At 43.4% G+C, this 18,532-nt stretch overlaps 1 protein-coding gene across 1 annotated transcript in view; it reads right to left on the bottom strand.

Annotated features, from left to right (window-relative positions):
* Positions 1-18,525, bottom strand: part of CDCA5 (cell division cycle associated 5) — a 40,605-nt gene extending 22,080 nt beyond the window's left edge. Inside the window, exons 1-3 of the mRNA XM_077459309.1 lie at positions 18,289-18,525; positions 3,166-3,236; positions 422-484 (exon numbers count right to left, since the gene is read on the bottom strand). Coding sequence (XP_077315435.1) covers positions 422-484; positions 3,166-3,236; positions 18,289-18,349 — 195 coding nt within the window. The 5' untranslated portion in view covers positions 18,350-18,525. The remainder of the gene's footprint in view (positions 1-421; positions 485-3,165; positions 3,237-18,288) is intronic.
* Between the last annotated feature and the right edge of the window lie 7 nt (positions 18,526-18,532).

The raw sequence follows: 18,532 nt of genomic DNA, 5'->3' as shown, positions 1-18,532 counted from the left end.
CTAATGCATAAAAATATTAGGGTTATCGTTTACAAAAGTGCATGGGACCCATTTGTGTGTGATCACGCTTTCACTTTATTGTTTAAATTTAGAAAATGCTGTATGTTTGTTTATCAATTTTATTGCCATCACAAGGGATGAACATCATCCCTTGTGATAGCATGAGCTGTGACAGGTCATTTTCCACCACCTAAAGGAGTGATCAAGTGGCTGTATAGCTGTTCAAATCCCTTCTACAACAAAGAGAATCGCCAGCTGAAAATTTTAATACCAGGATGATGCCTGTAGCTGCAGGCATATCAGTATAAGAAAATCAATCTGAGGATGATATGGCAGGACGTGGTTAAACACAGGACTGTAAAAAGTCTCTAAAACCAACCAGTGCAATGTACAGTTGTCATAAGAAGAGAATTTAATTTACCAGCGTCTTCCTGGGCATTATTTTCTTAGCTGTGATCGATCGCTTCAGAACTGGTGTAGGTACCTAAACATATTAAAAAGGGAACATCATTAACATTCAAGGTATTACATTTGAAATTAACAATATTGCTCATTAATCAGCAACAGAAAATTGGCAGTTTGGGAACCCACTATTTCGATTTCTGACACTGAGAAAATCTGCAAATAGGCCGTTTGGTCCAGGCGCTATGCTTCAACACTGTCAATCATTTTAACATCACAGCACCCAGAGAGAATTTTCAATTGCATTATTATATGCATTTGTGAACGGGTTCAGTGGAGCCAGTGTTACATTTTGTCGACAAATATTTTTGTCAAATAAATTAACACCAATTTTAGTAGACTAAAATACAACCAAAACAATTCAGATGACTAAAACCGAATTTTAGTCAAAAGACTGGCTAAAACTAAATCAAAATTTGACGTTAAAGTTAACACTGGGGGGAAACCCAGTTACTTTAATTGGTAAAGTATAGCAAATGAAAAGTGATTTGTAACAGGCTTCCCTTTTGGGCAGAACTAAAGTTTGAATAAAAAAAAAAAAAAAATTAGTGAACAGGCAGGCTCTTTATTGCTGTTTGCAGTCTTCTGTGCAGCCATAGCACTCCCAACATAGTGCCTCTGTAGCAGGATAACTGCACTCGTGCACACATAGGAGTTATGTCAACTAGTAAGTATTGCAGACTTTTGTTCCTCTGAAGTTAAACAGCGCTTTGCCCATGCAGGACAAAAACAGGATCAATTTAAAAGGCTAAGTCCACCTTTGCATAAATAATTTCACCCATTGTAATTTAACCCCTTCACACCCAAGGGTAAAGCAAACAAATGCCCAAGCACAATTATGAAACTTTGACATGGGTTAGTAAAACCATACATATATCACAACTACTTTGCGCATCCAGGTGGATTATACCATGTTTTTTCGCAACAAATTGGGCTTTTTGGTGGTAAAGGGTAATGGATATATCCATTTTTTTTTATTACCAAAGTAAAACTGACAAAATAGTAAAACCAAAAATCTTAATTTAGCTGTATATTTCTTGCCTATACCATAACTTTTCACCTTTCTTGGAAAAGCCGGAAGAGCACCAAGGAGGGAGGGGGAGGTCCTAAACCGACACAGCAGCTCATGAACCAGCCGCCTTCTTAAAATAAATAAAAACCCACGGTACAGTGGTACAGGGGATATGGCGGATATCTTCAGCCATAACCGCGGTAAACCACAACGTATATATACGTATTGTGGTCGACAAGCGGTTAAAAACACTCAAACAATGAAAGGTACACAGCATGTTAAGCCACTGTCTCGTAGCACAGTGTATAATGGGGCCCAGAGTATTTTAATGCCAAGACGTTATCCGGGATAAAAACTTGCTTACACATTTCAAGGATAAAACAATCTTCATCACAGCCAAAGCTCCAATGAAGTGTTTACTCTTGAAATGCATAGAACCTTGACTCTGATGAAGCCAGTTTTTACCCTGGATGGCATCTTCTTGCCATTGGACTATTCTAGGTCCCACTATCCACTGTGCCAGACAGTGGATTAACATGTGTATCTTTATTGTTTGCGAGTAGGTTTTTAACTTTTTTATTTTTATTTTATATAAAGTACCTCTGGAATAATGCACTAAACTGGTGCGCCCTCTGTTGTATGTTCTTTTGCAGTTAACAGGACTACCCCAGTCCTTAGGAAAGCAAGGCCTGGCTCAAATCCTATTTTTATTTTTTAAAGGAGACACATGCAAATTGACCCTAGTCCACCCCACTTTAGCACAGGAGGCATTATATCATTTCAGCGAGAGAAGGTTTCTGGAGAACTGACATTAAAGTGGAGTTCCAGCCTAGGATAAGAAGAAAAAACAAAAACAAAAATCCTCAAATGCTTTTGTAGATTGCAGCACAACGATGCAGCGATCTTACATGTAAGTGGGAGCAGATACCTGGTTTTGACAGGTATCCGCCAAACCCATCCCCCCCCCCCCCCCCGAAAAAGGTGCCAAATGTGGCAGCGGAGGGTACAAACAAGCAGAGCTTCCACTTTTGGGTGGAACTCTGATTTAAAAAAGGTAGGTGTGGTGACATAAGGCCATCTGAGTATTTGAGGGTTCACTCTGTTCTTCCACAGTGCTAGCACTTTTTTTTTGGAATAGAGGTGGATAATTGGCTGCGTGTGATTTGAATTAGTGAGATTAAGCCACAGATAGGGAAAGTGTGTGGTCATCAGTTAGTAGGTAAAACCCGTTTTGTACAGCACCAATTGTAACACTGATGTTTAGGATTTTAGATGTAGTGTGGTTAATTTGGAGACCAGAGATTTTGTAAAACTGATTTAGGAGGGTGTTTGGATTATGTAGGCCAACAAGAGGGTTAGTGATAAACTGTATGAGATCATACGCAAATAGACAAGTTTATGATGGCGGCCAGCAATGGCAAGGCTAACTAATCTAGATGTTCTCCAATAAGTTGGGCCAGGGGTTTAATTGCTATTGCAAAAAGCAAGGGGTGGAGAGGGCAGCCTTGTCTGCTACCTTGCTTATACGATATGCACTCTATGGGATGTGTAGAGGGCAGTAACCCAGCTATAAAATATGGGACTGAACACCCACCGCTGTAATACATTAAACAAGTAGGGCAATGGGAGGAAATCAAGTTAGGGATAATTTAAAGCTGCAGAAGATAAAAACGCACTGCATAAATACATACCGGGCTATTTGTGGATTTGTTGAGTGAAGCAGAATTCCTACCAGATCTTCTGGTGGGTGGAGAAGACAGACCTGGAAAAGAACATACGTTTGTCATTTTAAAATAGACATTAATGCAACAAAATAATGTAACTAGCTACAGCAGACCGTTGGTCACACAAAAATGCTTCTCCCAATATATGTTGTTACTAAGCACAGATAAAAGGTGGTTGATAGAATCATTAAACAATTAACATCAACAAGCCTAAGCGATACCTTCTTGGGGGGGCACTGTATGGAGATAACCTGTATTCTACCAAAATGTCCTTGGCTACAGTGTAATAATGCATTGCTATATTCTGTATTTAAATACGGGAGTAGAGGATAATCTTGAATTGGATGTTTGTCAAGGTTTTCCTACACTTTACTATGTGTTAAAAAAATAAAAAATAAAGTGTATACAAATATTTGTTTCTGACTGGAGGGCAACGATTGGCAAATCTCATACACCCAGATTTTAATTCACAATAGAGAACATATCAAAATGTTTATCCTACCAATATAACCCCCCCCCCCCCCCCAAAAAAAAAAAAAAACACAAACAAACCATTTTCTCCTGCAAGTCTCAAGAATGATGCAATGTCAGCTTTACAGACCAATCAGTCGGTCTCGGTGAGAGAAGTTTCAAGAGCAGTGGGTCTGATGACCTCTTGCTTTCCCCACAGTGCCATGGGCAAGATTTCATCAATGCCCATTATAACTGTTTATACTAAGGACCTGGGACGGAGACGCACGTTCCATGGAATCAAGGGTCTTGTTACCCTCCAGGGTAAAAAGAAGCTTGCGGTAATAGAAGACACACCTGCACCTAACAAGGTCTATCATGGTCCATTCCTATATCCCAGAGGATCACAACCAACAGATGCAAGTTCCTGGGGATGGGGAGCCCATCTCAGCAACACAATGGCACAGGGAGAACGGTCACATCAAGGGAAGCAAGAGCTTCATCGAATTGGAGAGAGCTTCAGGCGGCTCAGACAGCCTTGCAGGCATTTCAAAACGGAAATCAGGGGTTACAAGCTCCAGATTCTATCCAACAATTTTGCTACTGTTGCTTACTGCAACAAACAGGGAGGTACGAGGAGTCTGATACTTCAATCTATCGCCCAGGAGATTTTATCATGGGCAGAAGGGATTCTAGCCTCAATTACAATTACCTGAGAGGGACACAAAACTGTCTGGCAGATTATCTCTTTGCGGGTCTCACCGACAGATGGGGATGTCCTGAAGCGGACCTGTTTGCAGATCAGAACAATCGCAAGACAGACGTTTTTTTTTCTTTGAGCCCAGCGTATCAATCATTGGTGATCGATGCTCTGGTGAATCCGTGGACATTCTGCCTTTGTTACGCCTTCGAGCTGATCAGGCTAAATCCAGAAGTTTCTTCTAAAAAAAAAAAAACAGATCTTATCCTAATGGCCCTTTTTGGCCCAGGGGACTTTGTTTTCCCTGTTACAGACTCTGGAAGACTCAGTGGAGGCTCTGAGACCAAAGAGGCAAGACTTATCACAGGGTCCAGTGTCGCACTCACAGATGGTTTCCTTAAGCTTGATGGCCTGGTATCTGAAGAAAAGATACTAAGCGCTCAGGGGTTCTCTGACAAAGTAGTCAGGACCCTGGTAAATTGCAGAAAACCAGTCCACTAGGGCCATATATTACAGAAAAACAAACGCCTTGGTTTGTTCTCTTTTCAGGAGCACACAAGGGAAAGAGTGCATCTAAAGCCACCTTGGCTAAATGAATAAAGCAAGCCATTTCTGAAACTTAAAAAATTAAGGGAGTTCCTCCGCTTTGTCACTGCGCACTCAAGAGTCTTGTCTGCATCTTGGGCTGAGAGGGCTGGAGCCTCACCGGAAAAAAATTTGCAGGGCTGCCACATGGTCTGGTTTTACGACCTTCATTAAACATTATCGCCTGGATCTCTTATCTGCTCAGGAGCAGGCATTTGGTTGTAAGGCCCTTCAGGCAGTTGTCCCTCCCTAGACTGGTAAGTTCTGGCTCATCGTCTCATGGCTGTCCTGGAATACGCTTACCGAAAAAAAAAAGCAGAGTTAGCCTTACCGGTAACTACTTTTCTGAGTCTTGCAGGACATCCGGATTGCGACCCGGTGTGGTCTTGAAGTTATGTGTATTATGCATATGTTTTAGAGGGATGTCCTACGGTTCAAGAATACTGACATGGGGCCTGGAGGACCTCCCTTTTTATCTGGTGGGGGTTAACGCGTTTCCTGTCCTGGTAGGAGGAGCCCTAGGTCTTATGGCTGTCCTAGAAGACTCTAAGAAAAGGAGTTACCGGTATGTCTAACTCAGCTTTTTGGCAGTCATGGGTGCTGCATCTTCCAGACTAAGGAGAAGAGGGACCTTCTGTCTTGTTATCAGTTCAAAAGCCTTAATCTCTGATGGTGGTGCATTAGTGTGTGTATAGAATGGGCAGCTTGCACATCTGGAAAGTTACCATCAGTGCTGAAAGGTATATCCACTTTTCAGAGGAGCATATTTTTCATCCACACTAGGATTCAGCAGGACAATGCTAAATTGCATACCACATCTATGACAACAGCATTGCTTTGTAGTAGAAGAGTCCGGTGCCTAACTGGCCTGCCTACAGGCCAGACCTTTCACCAATTGAAAATATTTGGTGCATCTTGATACGAAAAATAGACAATGAAGACCAGGACTGTTGAGTAGAAGAAAACGAACTTTGGGACTTTAAATGAGGCGGTGACCAGGTAAGGACTGTTGAGTAGTTGGAATTCTGTATCAGGCAATATTGGTAAAGCATTCCTCTCCCAAAACTCCAGAAACAGGGCTCCTCAGTTATCAGATGCTTACAGAGTGTTGTTAAAAGCAGGGATTCTACAATGTGGTAAACATGGCCCTGACACCTTTTTTTTAACTGGGGTTGTACTTCACCAGCTTTTTGTTGTCCTGTCCCAACTTTTTTGAGAAGTGTTGCCACCATCAATTTCAAAACGACCTTAAAGTGGATGCAAACCCCATTCATAAAATATGACCTTGGCACATATCTGTGCCGTTCTATTATCTTTCGCCAAAGCTCTAAGTCCCATGTGTTTCTGCTGTTTCTATGCTCTGTTATCAGTATGATAACATCTGACAAGTTTCTGTCAACCAAGATAAAACCAGCCTGAATTTTATGTAGAGGGCGGTTGCTATAAATAGATTAGCAGAGAGCTTGTTTTGTCACAGCACAGCTCTGCAAGTCTCTACCTATGTGGAGGGGGAGGTGGGTTGCGCCTTTCCTCCAATCAACTGTCTTGATTGTAAGCCAAGAAACCACTCCCAGTGCTGAACTGGAAGAGAAAATCTCTAAGGCCCCTTTCACACTGAGGCGCTTCTAAACTGCCAGTAAAACACTTTTCAGGTACTTTTGAAGAGCTTTCCATTTATTTCAATGGAGAGGGGACTTTTTTTTTTTCACTGCCCTGCCAGCACACTGCCCCAGTGTGAAAGCATTCATTGATTTGATTAGAAATAGGCTTTAGTGATATTTTTAAAAGCTTTTTTTAGCGTGAAAGCAGTGGAAAAGCCCCTCAGTGTGAAAGGGATCTAACAGGATGTTTTCTTTTAAGAATATATAAAGCTGAAGACAGCAGATATACATGTAAAAAACGTATGTAGGGAGATTGGTTTCATCTCTGTGCATCATCTGAGGCTGTTCACTTCACTGGTCATAGGAAAGTGTTTACATCCACTTTCATTTTCACCTAAAATTAGAGATACACCGAAACATTTTGGCCGAAAATGGTGTTATCGGCAGAATGCAAATAAGAGAAAAGGTGCTCACAACACCAAAAAATGCACGGCTGCGACTTCACAGTCATTTTATACCGATTTTACCATGAATACTATATGCTTATGGTGCTTTTCATAGGTCATGTGCCTCAAAAACCACATCAAAAACATAACACGGGTGAGTTAATGATGTGTTCTTTCTGCATTTTTAATGCATTTAAACTGGGAGGCGTGTTTTTTTTTTTTTGCACCAAGCTGAATTTTTAACACCACAATGGAAGCGCAACGAACCAGTGTGAAGAAACATAGAATTTAAAAAGGGATACGTTTTTATTGAGCTTTTCTTGCGCTAAAAGGTGGCAATAATGGCCGACAATAGATTCATATTAATTTAAATTTATATTAAAAAGTTGAATACAAATACAATTATTTATAAAAATATAAATATTTTTTTTAAATCTGTCATTTTCAGTTTTTGGCACCAAAATTTCCATTTGGTGACCCTCTACTTAAAATGGTACATTTTCTTAGTTGAAACATTTGGTTTGTTTTCTAGTTGCTATTGTGAATACAATATGGGTTTCTGAGATTTGCAAATCATTGAATTTGTTTTTTATGTAGGTTTCACACAACGTCCTGACGTTTTCGGAATAGGGATAAAAAAAATAAAAAAAAATAAAATAAAATCACCACAATTAAAGTGGTTGTAAACAGTTTAGAGGACTACTGCGGGGGCTTTGATCTCAGGTAAGCAATTCATAATGAGCTAGTATGCTCTGCATACTAGCTCATTATGGCTTTGTCTTGCAGGTTGTTTTTTTTTGGGGTGGGGGTTTCTAGGGTTTACATACAACCACTTTAAGGCCTCTTGCACACAGGGAGTTAAAAAACAAAACAAAAGGCCACAAAGGTGTGTTGTGGTCTATGGAACAATGCATACAGCTACACATAGATCAGTAATACAGTGATGAGTTCACTGCCGTAAAATAAAAATAGAAAAATGATACATTTGAGTGCCGTAATTTATGTGCATAAAACGTATACACTGCAAAACTATAAAAGAGTATGAAAAATAATTTTATGCATTTATACACATTTTACATGCCTGTAAGTTCTTTACAGAACATTTTACTAAGTCAGTCTATCAAGATCCTGATTATAAACATCAATGAATTGTTATGTCGATATGCTAGAAGCCTAAAGGTCCCCAGACGCAGCTTGGGGTCATTGCCGACATAAGTTTTCAACAGTAAAATCTTGGTAAAATATTAACCACTGCAATACTGGGCACCTTCACCCCCTTCCCGCCCAGGCCAATTTTCAGCGAAATAAAGTTTTTAGCATTTTTCTGCGACAGAGCTTTCTTTTGGCGATATTTAATCACTGGGTTTTTTTTTTTTGCTAAACAAAAAAAAAAAAAAGGACCAAAAAGTTTGAAAAAAAAAAAAAAAACTTTTTTTTTCTCAGTTTCTGTTACAAAATGTAGTAATTTTCCTCCTTCACTGATGACCACTGATAGGGGACTATTATGCAGCACAGATAGGTCGCACTGATTGGCAATGCACTGATAATCAGTGCCCCGATTACCTGTACAGATCCCCCCCAAGAGGAAATGCAGCGGATTGGCTCTCCTCACTTCACACCCTGGCAGTGTGAGGCAAGAAGAGCCGATAACCGGCATTTCCTTGTTTACATGTGATCAGCTGTGATTGGACACAGCTGATCACATGGGTAAAGAGCGTGTCATCAGCTCTTTAGTGAGATTGGGGATGCGCTGTGTCCCAGAGACATCGTGCCCGCAGGCGAGCAAGCAGGGAAAGAGTGGGACACATCACATGACGTCGTCCCAGAACAAGAGCACCACGCCACCAATTGTCAATACGAACGTTTACATGCATTTACCACTTGTCATGTCCTTAATGGCAAGTTTAAGAAAGAACATAACATAAAAGTATGCCAGGGCTGAGGGATATCTAATACTGTGCTATAGAGCTGCATGATTAATAGTTATAAAATCATGATCTCGATTCAACCCCCCCCCTCAGGATCTCTATGCAGAATTTCCATATTCATTCATGTAACAAGTGTAGAGAGTTCTCTGCTCACTCAGCTGTCAAAAAAAAAAAAAAAAAAAAGGGCAGCCTGCCAAATTTTTCACAACATTGTCCACGCTATAAACATTGTAACTTTACGTTCTTAGATCAGGAATGAACTTCGGTCTGACATGAGGGAAGTTTAACCACTTAAAGCTGCATTCCAGTTTTGGGTGGAATGCCTGCTTTAAGTGCTTGTGACCCCCTGACATGCCACATTTGTAGAGCTAAACAATTAATCGTTAAAAAAAATAAAAATAAAAATTGCAATCTCGATTCACCCCCCCCCCCCCCCCCATATTGCTGAGTTTGCCAATTCTTTCATATAACAAGTGGAGAGACTATCTGCTCACTCAGCTGTCAAAACAAAACATCTGGGCAGTCTGCCAAGTTTAGAATATGAAACATTGTAACTAACCTTCCTTCTTAGTTCAAAGGGATACACTTGTTTGAAAATATAAATATATATATATATATATATATATATATATATATATGCAAGTTTCCAACAACCTGTAAATTCAGGAAGTTTAACCACTTAAAGTCTAAATCTTTTTCTGACACTTTATTTCTTAAAGTGGATGTAAACCCACTCATTCTTTCTAAACTACTGCAATATTGGTTATCTAGAAGGATATACATACCTCCTGCATGTATACTTATCTGTCAAATGTCTCCCCTTTGTCTGCTATGAGACCCAAAAAACTGCAGATTTTGTGGGTGGGTCTGTTTTCCAGGGCTCAGTGGGTGGAGTCCTGATGTCAGTAGACTCCCCGTCCACCTCTACACTCCTCTTATCAACATGCATTTTCTCCTGTGTATTTCTTTTTTTTAACATAAAAGTTTTATTTATTCATAACAAAACAAGAAATACAATCCAGAAGCAGTACAAGTAGATAGATATTACAGATCATTAACCCGGGTACTTATCAAATACTTCTAAAATCTGATGGGTTATGTCTGTGGGGCCTCAGCCCACCCTCAACAGCTGCAGGCACATAAGTATTGTGAGGGTCCAAACCACTGCGCCAGAGGGGGACAGGGGCGCCAGGCCCACCACCTCCCCCCGAGCAACCCCACCCGCCCACTGCGCCAGCCACTGTGCGAGCGTTAGATTACGGTCCAATCCCAGTCAATCCGGACAGGAACCATCGTCTACCCAATGGTCACCTGCTTTGCCTCCACCCAATCTGCCCACACTCTATCAAACTTCCCTGGGCAATTCCTTCCCATGTATGTTAACTTATATAAAGGCAGCGCCCTATTAATAAGTGTTGACCAGAGCTGTTTGGTTGGGGGCTGAGCTTGGTTCCAGTTAAGAAGAATAGCCTTCCTAGCATACATAGAGGCGTAAAAAAAAAAAAAAAAAAAAAAAAAAAAAAAAATGTTTCTTCCGCTGGGGGGCCTCGATGAAGGAACATATGCCCAGGAGAAGGGGAAGGGGACTCTTCGGAATATGTAGCTTACCGACTGAGTTGATGTCATCCAGGACCCCCGACCAAAAATCCCCGATCAGCGGGCATGACCAGACCGTGTGAAAGAAATCTGCCTCCCCTGCTCCGCATCTGGGGCATGCCGCTGATCTGTCCGGCTATATCTTGGCCAGGCGCATCAGGGAGAAGCAAGCCCGATGCAGAAATTTTAGTTGGGCGAATCTATCCCTTGAAGAGATAGCCAGGGCCAAGTACTGCTGGATCCCCTCCTCCCAGTCCTCCCCCTTAAATCCGGAATGTCCCGTCGCCAGGTCTCATACAGCTGGGAAACCTTAGAAGTGTCTAATAGTGATAACATGTTATAGATAGTTGACAACGTTTTAGTCCGTTCAGGAGACCTAAGCTCTGTCTCCAGATCCGACATTTGTAGAGTGATTGGGTCAGGAAATCGGGACCTATAGGCATGTTGGACCTGGAGATACCTGAAGAACATTCGGTTTGAAAGGCCTCCAAGATCCTTCAGGGCATCAAACGTGATAAGTTGTCCCTGGGACACTATATCCCCCAGTGTGTCAATCCCGTATCTAGTCCATGCAACCGGGTCCGGGATGGAGTAGAAGTGGGGGAGTCTTGGGTTACCCCATAATGGCGTCTCGGGGGACCAGGTGTTTGGTTTCCCCAGCTTCTTGGTCACCGTGTCCCACACCTGAATTGTTATCTTAATAGGCGGTGTCACTCCCGGGTTGGACTTGGGCCCTCTATAAATTAGATTCCGCAAGTCGGAATAGTTCCCCAATATGGCCCCCTCCACCACCGATACCAGGTTCGCACGTTCTCCACCCAGCCACCATTTAAGTGTCACAAGAACCCACGCCCAGTAGTATTTTAGGAAGCAAGGGAGGGCAAAGCCCCCCATTGCAACCGGAAGTTGCAAGGTAGATTTCGCTATCCTGGGGGCCCTCCCACTCCAAATAAAGGCGACAACCACACTGTCCAGTTTTCTAAAGAAGGAGGTGGGTATGGGGACGGGAGTCTGCCTGAAAAGATAGGCGAGTCTAGGTAAGATGGACATTTTAATTAAAATTAACTCTACCTACCGGAGAGAGATCTCCAAACCGCACATTTCTGTGTAATCTGAGCTACTACTGGGGCGAGATTAAGAGCGACATATTGCCCAAGATCCCTATTGATCTCTACCCCCAGGTATCTAAACGGGGATACTCGCTTGAGCAGCCCGTCAGAGTCTACAGGTCCTACCCTTGAATGGAGCGGAAACAGTACGGATTTACCCCAGTTTATACGGACCCCTGAGTATCGCCAATATCTGTCTATAACCTAGAGTGCCCACTGTAGGGAGGTACCATCATCTCTAAAAGGTACAGCAGTGTGTCGTCTGCATAGAGCGACACCTTTTCCATCAGGGGACCTATGTTTATGCCTCTCACTTGGGTCGTGGACCTGAGAAAAATAGCCATAGGCTCTATCGCCAAGGCGAAAAGCCCCGGCGACAGGGTGCAACCCTGTCTCGTCCCCCTTCGCAGGGGCAAAGGTGGGGAGAGAACAGCCCCCGTGTGCACCCTGGCAGTCGGGGGACCTGTACACAGCCTCGACCCAGGAGACGAAGATGGGACCAAAGCCAAATCTGCGGATGACCTCCTAGAGATAAACCCATTCCACTGAATCAAAAGCCTTTTCCGCATTCAGGGAGGCCACTACCGCTTTGTCAACATCTCCGACCCCTGAGGACAAGACCGCATACAGTCTCCGAAGGTTAATGTCCGTCCCCTTCCCGGGCATAAAGCCGGACTGATCTTCATGAGCTAGGGTAAGAATTACCTCATTAAGGCGTATAGCAAGGATTTTAGTCAATACCTTGGCGTCAGAATTAAGAAGGGAAATAGGTCTGTAGGAGGAGCAGAGCTGGGGGTCCTTCCCAGGTTTGGGTATTACTACAATAATAGCCTGTGCCATAGAGTGGGGAAGAGCGTCGCCGGACAACATCTTCGTGAACATGGTATGAAGTCTGGGTACCAAGTCTTCTGCATATTGTTTAAAAAATTCAGGTGGGAGCCCATCCGTACCCGTTGTCTTGCCTGACTGGAGGGAACTCAGTGCAACCTGTACCTCCTCTACCGTGATTGGACTATCCAGGGCCTCAGGAGTCAGGGTCGGAAACATCACACCGTCTAGAAAGTCGTTTAATTGGTCAGTGGAGTAGTCCACTCTAGAGGAATACAATTTGGTGTAAAAGTCCTCAAAACATCTATTAATGTCCGCTGGATCTGTTTTAATGGTCCCATCCTCAGATTGTATCCTAGCTATGGTAGAGATCGGGGATTGTTCCTTAGATATCCAAGATAGCATCCTACCTGTCTTCTCCCCCTGTTCAAATATCCTTTGTGTCTGAACTAATTGCCTCTTGTGTACCTTAGCTACCCTATGGAGCACCACATCCCTGTATGCTACCTTCATATCCTGCCCGGTGATGGGGTTAGCTGTACGGGCAAACCTGATTTCCAAGGCCTGGGCCTTGGCCTCAACCTCCTCAAGGGTGATCTGATCATTCCTGCGCTCCCTGGCAATAGACGAGAGATAGCATCCCCTTATATACGCTTTAAAGGCGTCCCATTAACTGCCCGGCGAGGCGGTGCCAGCGGTCAAATGCCAATATTGTTGTATCAGAGCCGCGATTTCAAATTCTATAGTGGGATGAGTAACCCAGAACCTAGAGACGCTAGATTCTATCTGAAGGGGCGGTATTAGTTTGTATGCTACAGAGCAAAGGGGAATGATCCTATATGCCCCTAGGGAGAATGCCAATATCCCTAAGCTTAGGAAGCATGGTGACACTTGCATAAGCAAGATCAATACGTGATAATGTATTATGAGGGAGAGAATGGCAAGTATAGGAGCGTTCCGAGGGATTTTTCCACCGCCACACATCCTCCAGACTGAATATTCCTGCCCATTTAGACAGGTTAGACTCAGTTGAGGAACCCGGAGTCAATCTATCCAGGGATGGGTTCGGGGCAATATTAAAGTCACCCATCAACAGAATATTGTCCGTGGAGTATTGAGGCCAGTAAGGGAACAATGCTATATAGTAAGGACAGGTCAGCTGGGGGGGGGGGGGCAGGTAAAGACCCACCACCACCATCTCCACCCCGAAGTATGACATAGCGTCCCCCAGGGTCCAGCAACTCAAAGTTGAGAGTTTTACTTATTAAGATACTGACCCCCCCCCCCCCCCCGACAGTATCCCGTGTAGGTAGCGTGAAAATGTCTCCCGACCCATGGCCGTTTGAGACTGAGAATTTTGCTGCCCACCAAGTGCGTTTCCTGTAGGATGCAAATGTGGGGGTTATATTTTTTAAGGAACTCGAAGACTAGTGAGCGTTTGATCCTATTGTTAAGTCCCCTGACGTTCCATGAAAGAACCTTTAGCTGGGCCATAGCATGGGCCGAATGAGATAACTCTCGGAGAATAGTAGGCAAGCTGGGCCCCGGGAGAACAGCCCCTCCCCCAGTATAGCAAGAGCCCTGACCCACCCTCCAAAGGTTGGACAGAGCTGTGGGGCGACATATACCCATAAGAACCACATGTACTCGTGGAAACATATACGTCTGACATAAAGTATAGCCATAAAAACCTGGAAAGAAAAAACAAAAAACAAAACTTGAACACCCAACCCCTCCCACCCCACACCCCGCCAACCGTAGCGTATGGTGTCTGCATACCCAAACCAACCAGATAAGTCTCAAATAGGAAGGTCTCCTAGTGGGGCAGCGTGGCACAGCAGCACACCATGGAGACAAGAAAAAAGGAAAAAGGAAAAGGTGAAAGCAAAAGAATTAATGAGAGAAGAGAGAAAAGAAAAAAGGGAGAAAAGGAGAAAAAAAAAAAAAAGGGAGAAAAAAAAAAAAAAAAGGAGGGGAGGGAGGGAGAACCTGGGAGCCCCACCCTGCCTCTCTTGCACCGAGTCATCATATATCAAACTGTTAAATTCTAGTATAACAGGTGTAGTAACCGTCTTAGTAGATACTAAGGGCACCAACTTGTGCTCCCACCGCCCGCCACAGTCCCTCCAGCCCCACCGATAAAAGTCATTCCGGACCAGCCGATCCCCGTCAAAGGCCCACTGGGAACAGCCCGCCCGGGGGAGCAAACGCAACACCGACAGTCCCTCTGCTCATTCCCCCATCCCACCCCCCGTCCATAGGGCAAATAGGCATGAGCAAGTCCAGATGCGTTCCCGGGGGGGGGGGGGGGTTGGGGGGGGGGGTTGACAGGTGCCACCGGCACAAATGAAGGTGGAGAGGGGGAGAGAGTGTTGAAATGTCCATCAGAAAGAAAAGGGAGGGGAAATCCACCCTCTCTCCCCGTATAATGTTCTTGTCATGTAACAAGATAGCTGCATTGCACTAGCCCCCACAAAAAGTCATCCAGTCCCGCAACAGGTCCGATCCCCGGAGCCCCGAGTCCTCCTGTGTATTTCTTACACTGAACTTCTGCTACGATCACTAACATCCAGTCAAAACCCATAAAAGTCCCCACATGACTTCAGCATGCCAAATCATGCTGAGTTGTGGAACAGCAAATCCTTGCAGAGCAGCAGAAGAAAGGAGTGGGAGAGAATTAAAAAAAATAATGCATGTCTTAGGCTAGTGCAGGAGATATGTAAATCACCCGTCACTCACAGCAAGGGGGAGGATTTGACAGTTTCTCTGTTTGTCAAGATTTATCTCACTGAACAATAAAAGAGGATTGATCAGAGGTGGATTAACTCTTTGTGGCAAGACTGGGCTCAAATGATAGGAAATCTTATACTCTACATTATGACATCAAAAAATAAAAGTTATAGTTTCGGGTTTACATCCACTTTAAGTTAAAAAGCAATATTTTTGGCTAGAAAATTACTTGGAAACCCCAAACATATATATTTTAGCAGATACCCTAGGGAATAAAATGGCAGTTGCTGAAATATTTTGTGCCACACTGTTTGCCCAGCAGTCTTTCAAATGCAATTTTTTGGGATAAAAATACACTTAAATTAATAAAACTAAAACGCCACGAGAATTGTGAGAAAATCATGATCTATCTTCTAAGCAAAAAAAAATGTGATTCTCATTTTAGCCAGAACTGTGCAGCTCTACACATTTGGCATGTAATTTGTTTTTTTTGGGGGGGGGGGGGGGGGTGTACTCCGTTTTTACAGGCACCCAGCTCCCACATCCTCCCCTAGCACCGGAAGGAAGATCACCTCCAAGCCACAGCTGTGTGCCCACAATTAGAATGGCGGTGCCACTGAGAGGAGCGAGGCTCCCTGCACCCGCATCACTGGACTGTGGGACAGGTGAGTGTCTGATTATTAAAAGTCAGCAGCTACACTTTTTGTAGCTGACATTTAAACGGGTGGAACTCCAGTCTAAACCTTTTTTTGACACTTGTTTCTTACAAAGTTAAAATTGGTATTTTTGCCAGCCTTTCAAACGCAAGTTTTTAGGGAAAAAGATACACTTCAATGAATTTAAAGAAAACTAAATAGTAAAGTTGGCCCAATTTTTTTGTATTTTTTTTTGTGTGTAATGTGGAAGATTATGTTACGCTGCGAGAATCGGGATCTTTATTCCAAGAAAAATAAAATAAAAAATTGCGATTCTCATTTATGCCAGAATCATGCAGCTCTACTGTGCTGTCCAGCTTATTTCCTCCTTAAGAATTTTAAATGGAGTGTGGTTGTGTGCATGGCTTTGCCTTCTCAGCCGTGTCCTCTATTAACAGTGATCAGTCAATGGGAGTACTACAAGTTGGCCTGTGGAAGAGGGACTCAGATTGTGCCGACACAAGTGTGCTGATATCCCTACACTTGTAGACTATTGTTTACTTCCTCCAGCCCCATAACGTGCAGACCTGGGTGTGGGATGTAAACCATGCAGGAGCCTGAGAGCTGCCCCTAAAGACTGGTTGTGGTTGCAATGCTCTGCAGAATTCAAACATAAATAATGTAATTAATGCACAGTTTTTGTTTTATTAAAGTTTATCTAAAAAGGCACCTTTTTAGTTTTTGATAGGAATGGAGAGGGATTAGAACACCTGTGAGGTTTTTCTGTCTGTGCCCCCAATAGGGAGATTCACACTCTCTGTCTTGGTTTACCATAATGCACAAAAGCGAAGGTAAAAAGAAATCACTAAATTTGGGTTGTCCCAGAACAGGAATAAAGGCGAAATCTTCCAAAAGGGACACTAGTTCTAGCGACAGCCAGGGATCCCACCTCACTTCCTGTTTTGGCTATGACCCTCCCTTACTTTAACCAAAACAAATGTTTTGCCTTTAGTTCTAGTTTCCTGTCCGTAGGACATCATATGACGTCTTTAGGTTGAAGTGGTGATATCTGGATGATGCCTGTAGCTACAGGCATCGTCCAGATATCTTTTTTTTTTTTTTCAGGCAGCCATTCCCTCACTTGTAAAAGCCATCCTAGTGTTTAGCCAATGGATGCTTTTACAGGCAGTGGGAGGGGACACCCCCCACTCCCAGTGGCTCTCTGAGCTCTCCTGTGCAATTGGGAAGCTGGAGATGCAATGGAGGCTTACCATAGCGCTGACCATGGACTGAATGGTCTCTGGCCTTCTCTAGGACCCTGGAAGCGCCGTCACTTCCGGCTTTGGCAGATGTAAACATTGCCAGTCCCCACCCCCCCATCGAAAGCAGAGATTTTTGTTATCTCCTCTTTCCAGGGTAGAGGAGACATCTTATTGACCCAAGCTATCTCCATAAAGAAGACTTCTCACACCTTATTGCATACATTTCTTGGAAAAGTGATATCATTATTTATTAAGGCGCCTTTGTCCCTTCAAGCACGCACAAGCGAATGCATTTGTAAAGAGCGCTCGCACCATACATGTGAGGTATTGTCACAAACGTTAAAGCAGGAGCAATAATTCTAGCGCTAGAATTCCTCTGTAACTAAGTAACTATAAGGCATCGTGCACACGATATTCCTTTTCAGCTGCCTTTGCATGTATTTTTGCAACTTATTTTCACATTCACAATATGTTAAATGGACATTTGCACTCCAATGTGTGCATTTGCAAGCATTAGGTGTAAATTACTGACCAAAAATGCAGATTTTAGTTTTTTTCTTTACCGAAGAATACACAGCGCCTGTGGGCATCGGCACGTTACATTTAATGCGCTGTATTTTAGCACAGTAAAAAATAAAAAAAAATATAAAAAAAAAGGCTCTATTGGGATTTTCAAGCTGCAGTGTGCAAGAGGCCTAAACAGGTAAAAAAAAAGTATTGAGTTCCTATGGAGATTTCTAAGTACTGAAGTTTAGCGCCATTCCACGAGTGTGCACAATTTTAAAGCTCGACCTTTGGTATCTATTTACTCGGCGTAACATCATCTTTCATATTTTAACCAAAAAATAATTGGGTTACATACAGTATTGTCCTTTTGCACTTAAGTTAAACTAAGTTTTCCAAAAAAAATAAACTGCGTTTAAAAATGACATTGCAAATACCACGTGACATTTTATTCTCTAGGGTCTCTGCTAAAAAAAAAAAATCTTTACATGTTTGGGATTCTGATTTTTACATGTAGAAGAGAAAAGGCCAGCACAGGCCTGGGAGTGGGGCACACGGGACATTTTAGTAATAGGTTGGACAATGTAATGCATGTGAAGTCGCTCCATGCTGAGTACAGAGAACACTTGGTGGGCAGAGCTGTCAGGAGTGAGATCAGCTGCCAGCAATGTATGGGACCCCCAGTCCTGGAGACACTATGGACCCCCCGCACTCACTGTCGTTCTTCCAGGTGACCGTGCCCCGGCTGCTGCCTCTCTTCTTCTTCTGACCAGACATAATGCCTTCTCTGTCTCCCGCCCCTATGGCCGATCCGTGGCTCCTCCACCACCGCGGCCTCCGCCACACTCTCCTCGTATAATAATGAAGTCTGATCTTCTGCGATCTCCAGGATTTATCGCCTGAGCACCGCCGCACCGTTGACCGCCGTAATCACCCGAAGAAGGCTTTCAAAATGCCCGC

Source organism: Lithobates pipiens, unplaced genomic scaffold (genome assembly GCF_037356315.1).
Source record: "Lithobates pipiens isolate NorthernLeopardFrog02 unplaced genomic scaffold, aLitPip1_a1.2 Scaffold_10, whole genome shotgun sequence".
NCBI lineage: Eukaryota > Metazoa > Chordata > Amphibia > Anura > Ranidae > Lithobates > Lithobates pipiens.
This window is presented reverse-complemented; position numbering and strand designations above follow the sequence as displayed.